The 8,284-nt window shown below is 34.2% G+C and overlaps 1 protein-coding gene across 1 annotated transcript; it reads left to right on the forward strand.

Annotated features, from left to right (window-relative positions):
- Nucleotides 1–5,936: 5,936 nt before the first annotated feature.
- LOC139875015 (uncharacterized) lies at nt 5,937–7,617 on the forward strand. Its single transcript, XM_071862401.1, has 2 exons — nt 5,937–6,942; nt 6,998–7,617. Exons 1-2 carry the CDS (start codon nt 5,937–5,939, stop codon nt 7,615–7,617), a joined length of 1,626 nt encoding a protein of 541 aa, XP_071718502.1.
- Nucleotides 7,618–8,284: the final 667 nt, after the last annotated feature.

Raw genomic sequence — 8,284 nt, forward strand, 5'->3', positions numbered from 1 at the left:
TTTTTGGCGCTTAATTTTTCCCTCCAAACTACTTCCAGCTAGTTTTTTGTCTTCCCGCTAGTTTTGGTGCGTTGTAGTAAGTGTGTGCCTCAAAAAAGTACGCCGCAAAAAGCACGTTACAGATTCTATAAATAAGAGCATAAATATATAACTAATTTAACATTACATATATTTTTACCCTCATACACACATCAAATACAATGAAAATGGTAACCGTTCCGCCGATAATTGTCTCTTTCGACGTGTATTACGGAAGTATATTCCGTAATCAAATGAGAGACTACGATTATATGAGTAGTTCGAAATCTACATTCGAAGAAATTGATGTTCGCATCATAGGTTTAGAGGACCTTCTATACTTTTTGAAAGAAATGGTTCCGTTCGAACACACGGACGTCTTGTATTACGAAGATGACTGTGTTCCGGAATTGTCTGCTACATATCTCCGAATAGAGGATCAGTGGAACGGTATAAAAGAAACCTTGAGTTGGCATTCTAATCGCATTTCTCTTTATTTAGTGTTGGAAGATGAGTAAAGTTGTTTTAATTTCCGTCAACTAAACTGTTAAGTTTAGTTAAGTTTAGTGTTAATCGTATCGTTTTTATTTTAGTATTAATTGTATCATTTTTATTTTAGTGTTAATTGTATCGTTTTTATTTTAGTATTATTTGTATCGTTTTTATTTTAGTGTTAATTGTAGCATTTTTATTTTTGTATTAATTGTATCGTTTGTTAGTATTAATTGTATCATTTTTATTTTGGTATTAATTGTATCGTTTTTATTAGTTATGTTGAATAACAATTGTCATTTAAATTACAGTTCAATTTAATCAATAATTAATACTGAATAAATTATAATTTAATCCATAATTATGGGTAGGACTCGAATGAATAAAGACTCCATAGTTATTGTTATTATTAAATATATTATTACTATTATTATTATTATTATTATTATTATTATTATTATTATTATTATTATTATTATTATTATTATTATTATTATTATTATTATTATTACTATTTTTACTAATCATAAAAGATTATTTTTTTAAACATCACTTTTATTAAAACACCAAACACTGTTACATTTTTTTTAAACTAAACACAAACATGGCTAACCACAAACATAGCTAAACACAAATACATTACTGGTATTGAAACACACTAATAACGACGACAAGGATGACTACGAGCATCCGATTTAGTGGAAGAACTTTCAGAACCTGAGCTTGATGCTGTCGATGTTTTAGAAATGATGGACAGGTCGATAGGTAACGTGGTTATCGGATGTCGTCCCACCAGACCTTCAACCACGCCAATACTAGTAAATACACGGTTCAGAAATGCTCCATACGGAAGATGAGGTCTTGTTTCTGCATAACGAAGTTGATTCATTCGGGAAGCGACCAAATGAGCAATGTTTACTTGGATGTTGTGAGTTATGCATCAGTGAAGACATGCTTCAGTCATTGACAATCGAGTGACGTTTGGTTCGCGGTGGTACATGTTACTCCTAATAAGTGCATTTCTTATAGCAATATTTCCCAGACGAAGGTATTCGTCAAGGATGCCTGAACGTTCTGATTGGAACCGCAGTACGACACACAAGTATGGCCATGTCATATTTTGGAATATCCTGAGGAAGAGCTTTGAGGTCTTCACTGGGAAAATAGGTATTTTTACCTTCAAATGGTACGCCCAATAGCATACCAAATTGTTCAAGAGTATACTCGTGTTTCCTGTCATAGATTTGAAACCTCACCAATTGTTCATTAGTGAATTCAAAGTTGGAATAGAATTGATGCACGAGAGTAGGAAAAAAAAACTTATTAAGCAAAAGGAAAGGAAGCCAACCCATTCTTCTGAATTCACGATCGATCTCTGGAAAATCTTGTAGTCTGACTTGTCAACCTTCACTAATAGGTCTATTATTTGTTGGTTGATTCATAGTGTGATTGTAGAGATAGAGATAGAGAGACTTGAATGGGTAGATATGGATAAAAAGAGTGTGTATGGCTACTCTTTAAGTAGATCCATAAACTGCCACTGCACCAAGAATTCCCACACAAATGTTTCCCGCCCAAAAATTTTCCCGCCCTAGTGTAACGGTGTTTATGTGTCGGTGTACGTAACGGTGTAATGTAACGTTGTTATGTAACGGTGTATTGTAACAGTGTTATGTATGTGTCAGTGTATTGTTATTATTAAATTTATTAAGACCTTCTTAAATTTTTCATACTATTACAAATATAAATCACCATTTTTTTTTAGCGTCACTTTTATTAAAACAACATCACACTTACAATTTTTTGAAACTACAGATTAAACACAATAACAACGAAAGCTAAACAATGATAATAAACAACGATAATACAACAAAACATTTAGAAATCATTGAGATTAGGAGAAACAACGATAATACAACAAAACATTTAGAATTTTCCATCCGTGTCGTACTGTGGCCCGGAGGGCACGTAGTCCTCTTCATCAGACACAATGTTTTCGCTCTCATCCAGGAACTCGATATACAACTTGATGATTTTGTTGCTGGTCACTGCTCGACCCACAAGCATGGTCAAGTCTTCTTCATCTTTAAGAAGACTGGTTGGAACATTGGGTTCCTTGAAGAACCACACTTGTGAGAATGCAAGAGGTATGTCCTCTTTGAAAAAATCAAGTAGTTCAGACAACGGGTAATTTCGGACATTCATGCAATACTCCCTCAGTTCAGAATTGACGGTGGAGTAATTCTTGACCTCGCGGTCGAATTCCCCACGATAGTTAACTTGAAGCATAACATTCATCTGAGACATTTTGAACTTATAGATTTTAGATTTAATATAGAGATAAGTGTTTGAGGTGTGGTTTGTTAACAATTGAGGGGTTGTATTTATAGGGGATTGATGCACTTGTTTGAACGAATCCAATGGTCATGAATTAAAATCACATGTTGAATACAGCTTTATGTAGAGCATCTCTCCTCAACACAACTTTATGCAGGCATCTCTGCTCAACACAGCTTTATACAGAGCATCTCTGCTCAACGCAACTTTATTACACGAATCCAATGTTAAAATTACACGATTTATTGAAAATTAAAATTACACAGTTTATTAAAATACAATAATTTATTGAAATTCAAAATACAACAATGACACAATTTAAGCATTCAAAGTTGGTCATGAATGTGGTGGTGGTGGATTAGATGATGGAAGGCTGATGTCAGCATCAACCATGAAGATCTCATGTCAGTATGCTTCAGCCGTATTTTTAGATAAACAGATTTAGGCATGTATAAGTTATAATCAATTGCTTTTTATCACATTTTCTAATTGAATTGATTGATGATGATGGAAGGCTGACGTCAATATCAACCATGAAGATGCATTGAAATAGTAGAAACTGAAATACTAGAAACTGAAATTAATTATGAAACTACAAACTATTCTGAAACTGAAATACTAGAAACAGAAATACTAGAAACTGAATTTAATTCTGAAACTACAAACTACAACACAATACTTCCAAAGGGGATTACATCGGTTAGTTGAAAATGAAATACGACACAAATGCTACAAAAGTACAAATTAACATCAGTTTCAACATTTTTGCTTGACGTTTTGCGGTTTTGAGTGAACGTTCTTGATCTTTTTTGGACCTTAACAATTCTGGTATCACCTCAAGCGCCCTATCAGACCAGAGCGGATCAATCCAAATTTGTCGCTTTCTACAAAGTTTAGACATCAAGGTGTCGAACCTACCACCACAACCATAATATCGTCGACCGTACTGGTACTCATTAGTCAAGCAAGTTTTGAGAACCATCTTTGAACCACAAGATCGACAAAATTTCACAGGCAAAGTTTCCACTGGACCATAATGGTAATTATCAGCCATATTGTTGCAGTCATCTAGTGTTGTGATTAGTGGGGTAGTTATACAGAAGAATTTTCCCGCACAAAAAGCCATCATCTGTTTTCCCGCCAAAAATTTCCCACCAAATGTTTTCCCGCCGAAAATTTCCCACCAAATGATTACGGCTCAATTATCATGATGACAATGACGATGATGATGATGATGACGATGATGACGATGATGATGATGATGATGATGATGACGATGATGATGATGATGATGTTGATGACGATGATGATGATGACGATGATGACGATGATGACGACGACGATGAGGATGATGACGATGACGATGATGACGATGATGAAGATGACGATGACGGTGATGACGATGATGATGATGATGATGATGATGAGGATGATGAGGATGACGATACGAAGACGATGATGATAATGATTACGATGATATGTGACGATGACGATGATGATAAAGAATAAAGTATTTAATTTAATAAATAAATATTAAGAATAAAATATATATACTTATATAATAAAACAAAATATTAAGATTAAAATATTTAATTTAATGAATGATATTAAGAATAAATTATATATAGTTATATATAATAAAAAAAATATATATAATTCAATAAATAAAGTATTTAATAAATATTAAGATGATGATAAAGAATAAAGTATTTAATTTAATAAATAAATATTAAGAATAAAATATATATAATAAAATAAAAAATAAAAAACATGACTATTTGCAGTGATGATCGCCGCAATTGATGCATCAGCAACTTTTCCACGAAAAGTCAAAATTCCCTCTCAGAAAATTCAGAAAACCGCCAAAAATACTTGCGGCGATGCTTTAGCATTAGCGGCGATCATCGCCGCAAAAGGCTTCTGGGAAAAACAAAAAGACCGACGGTTTATCACTTTACCATTATACACTCCAACACAAACCTCCACCAACCTCCGGTGATTTTTGATTTCTTACACCAATTTCCGATCAATTCCACCTTATATCTTCAAGAATCCTTCATCAATGTTAGTGATTTACTCCTCTTTTCTTGATTTTTCTTTTTTGCAAGTTTTAATCTTTATTTCTCTCCAATTTTCGGATTTATACAATTTTGTTGTTAAATATGCTACAATTGCTTCTTTAAACTTGTTCCTCTTGTTAGATTACACTACATTTTCGATTTATGTTGTTAGGGTTCATAATTTTAGTTAGAATGTTGTTAATTAGTGTTGATAATTAGGGGTTTGTACTCAATTAGTTGTTATTGTTGATAATTTTCTTAGATGATTGTTACTTTGTTAGTGTTAATTTTTATTTTTGTTAGTTAAGTTAATGTTAGTTAGTTAATTATTAGTTAGTAACTTGTAATTTAGGTTAACAACTTGTTAATTAGAAACTTATAAGTTAGTTAATACTTGTTAGTTAGTAACTTAATTTAGTTAGGAACTTGTAAGTTAGTAACTTAATTTAGTTAGAAACTTATAAGTTAGTTAATAGTAGTTATTTAGTAACTTAATTTAGTTAGAAAGTTGTAAGTTTGTTACTTAATTTAGTTAGTTAATACTTGTGTATACTTTATATGATGTTAGTTTAGGTATGTTAATCATTCCCCGTCATAAACGTAGGTCACCCGTCCGGAATTAATTTAGAAATTAATTCCGGATTGTCCCCGTTTTCGGACTGCTTTTTGAATGTGTTGTCTCAGTTAGGTTATGAGTGCGTGTATTTGATTTACTATAAGAAATATTCGGTAACATTTTCCTTTTGCCCTACGAATATGTGTTTCATACACTTATTTGGGGGCTAAGGGGAAATGTTTCCGAATTTTTCATAAATAGTAAATCATTCATACGCATTCGTATGTGAGACACATTTTCAAAAAGTGGGTTAGGCAGCCAACCTTCTACACTCCACTTACCTTAGTTTAATATTTTAAATAGTTAAAGTTTGATTGTGATTGGCTATTAAATAATTTGTTGACTTAATATATATGTGATTTTTATATGCATGTTTATGTCATTTGTTACTTGTAATTTTGTAAATGCAGTAAATGTCAATTGATAAGAGTTGGACTACTTTAGATCGTTTATCTGAAGAATTTTGGTCAGGTCTTGATTTGTTCATAAGTAGATGTAACGGATACCTTAATACCGAAGGGGAATGTCGTTGTCCATGTGAAAATTGTGATAACCATGTATTTCACAAGCCAAACAAAATTAAAATACACATACATAAACACGGGTTTAGTGAACGTTATAAGATATGGAGATGGCATGGCAAAAATATCGTTATGCCACCGCCAACAGAACCTGTCATACATGAACCGACTGACCGATTGCATGATTTACTGAACAATCTTCGTGAGGATAGTACTTTAGATGAACAAACCATAGATGGCGATGATCCAATGAACACAACTGATGCACCAAGTGCTAGACACACCGGTATTAGCGAATTAGATAAACTTGACGATACAGAGCTATACCCTGGTTGTAACTTTATGTCAGCATTTAATTTTTTGGCAAAGTTGATGCACATGAAGGTAGATAGTAAATGGACCAATACATCATTTGACAAATTGTTGCAATTGCTTACAACTGCATTTCCTCTCGCTAATATTCCTAAGTCTCACTATGAGGCTAAGAAGAAAATGAGTGAGATTGGTTTAGGATACGAAGCGATCCATGTTTATAAGAATGACTGTTGTTTGTTCGGGAAAGAGAACAGCAAAATGGACCATTATCCTGTATGTAAGACCAGTAGATGGAAAAATGAAAATACGAAGGGGAAGAAAGTTGCTCACAAGGTTTTGCGTTACTTTCCATTGACTCCAAGACTTCAACGCCTATATAAATCAAGTGTAACTGCAAAAGATATGGTTTGGCATGCTACTGGTCAATGTAAGGAAGAAGGTAAAATGCGTCACCCGGTGGATGGTACATCATGGAAAAAATTTGACGCACGTTATCCAGATTTTGCAAGCGAACCTAGAAATGTTAGGTTAGGGTTGTCTTCTGATGGTTTTAATCCGTTTGGCAACTTGAATAATGCTTACAGTATGTGGTCGGTCGTATTGACAACATACAATTTCCCCCTGGATTTGTATGAAAGATTCTTCATTCATGTTGACACTGTTAATACCTGGTCCTAAATCACAGGGTAAGGACATTGATGTTTTTTTACGTCCGTTGGTCGATGAATTGAAAGATCTGTGGTCTAATGGAGTCGAAACAAAGGACTCCTACACAAACAGTGTTTTCACTATGCGTGCCGCGCTTTTAATGAACATTAATGATATTCCTGCTCGTAGTAGTTTGTCTGGTTGGAGTGGCCAAGGCTATTATGCATGCTCTATATGTAATGTCAACACTCCTTGTGTATACGTGTTGTATAAAGTTGTTTATTTTGGCCATAGAATTTACCTGGAAGAGAATCATCCATTGAGGCAAAGCTTGTCATTCAATGGCGAGATAGAGACTAGGCCTCCTCCTCGTAGAACAACCAACTATGAGATCTTAGAACAACTTAGACCATTTTCTAGAAAAGCTTTGCAACGTGAACCGGGGGAACATCCGGAAAATGGGGGGAAGAAAAGGAGACGTGATGAGACAGTTGAGGGTACTTGGAGTAAGAAATCTATCTTCTACGAGCTTAGCTATTGGTCTGATGTTGAACTGAAACATAATTTGGATGTCATGCATATAGAAAAAATGTGTGCGAAAGTTTGTTGAACACTTTGCTAATGCACAAGGAAAAACCGAAAGACACGGTTAAGGCATGGAAGGTGTTAAAAGAGTGGGGCATTCGTTCAGAGTTGTGGATGAAACCAACATGTAATAATGGAAAGGAAGAAAAACCTCATCCTAAGTACTCCTTTTCAACTGCCGATCGAAGTCTATTTTGTCAATTCATTAGGGGTGTTAAATTACCGGATGGCTTTGGCTCAAATTTTAGAACTAAAGTTGCCGATGATGATACCAAAATATCAGGGCTCAAGTCTCACGACCATCATTTAATGATGCAACGGTTGCTTCCGATTGGTTTACGAGCTTTCTTAGACTCAATTATTTCAACCCCGCTTATTGAGCTTTGTTTATTCTTTAAGCAACTTTGTGCTCAAACCTTGAAGATTTCTGACATGGAAGACGCCAAAACTCAGCTGATAAACATTTTGTGTTCGCTAGAGAAAATATTTCCTCCGTCATTTTTTGACATAATGATTCATTTAGTTATGCATTTGCCTGAAGTGGCTATTCAAGGCGGCCCTGTTTACATGAGGTGGATGTATGCATTTGAAATATACATGAAAAAGTTGAAGAATTATGTCAGGAATAAAGCTAGACCGGGAGGTTCTATTGCTGAGGGCTATGTTGTGGATGAAACCTTAACTTATCCCTC

The sequence above is a fragment of the Rutidosis leptorrhynchoides genome, chromosome 11, assembly GCF_046630445.1.
Source record: "Rutidosis leptorrhynchoides isolate AG116_Rl617_1_P2 chromosome 11, CSIRO_AGI_Rlap_v1, whole genome shotgun sequence".
Classification (NCBI taxonomy): Eukaryota; Viridiplantae; Streptophyta; class Magnoliopsida; order Asterales; family Asteraceae; genus Rutidosis; species Rutidosis leptorrhynchoides.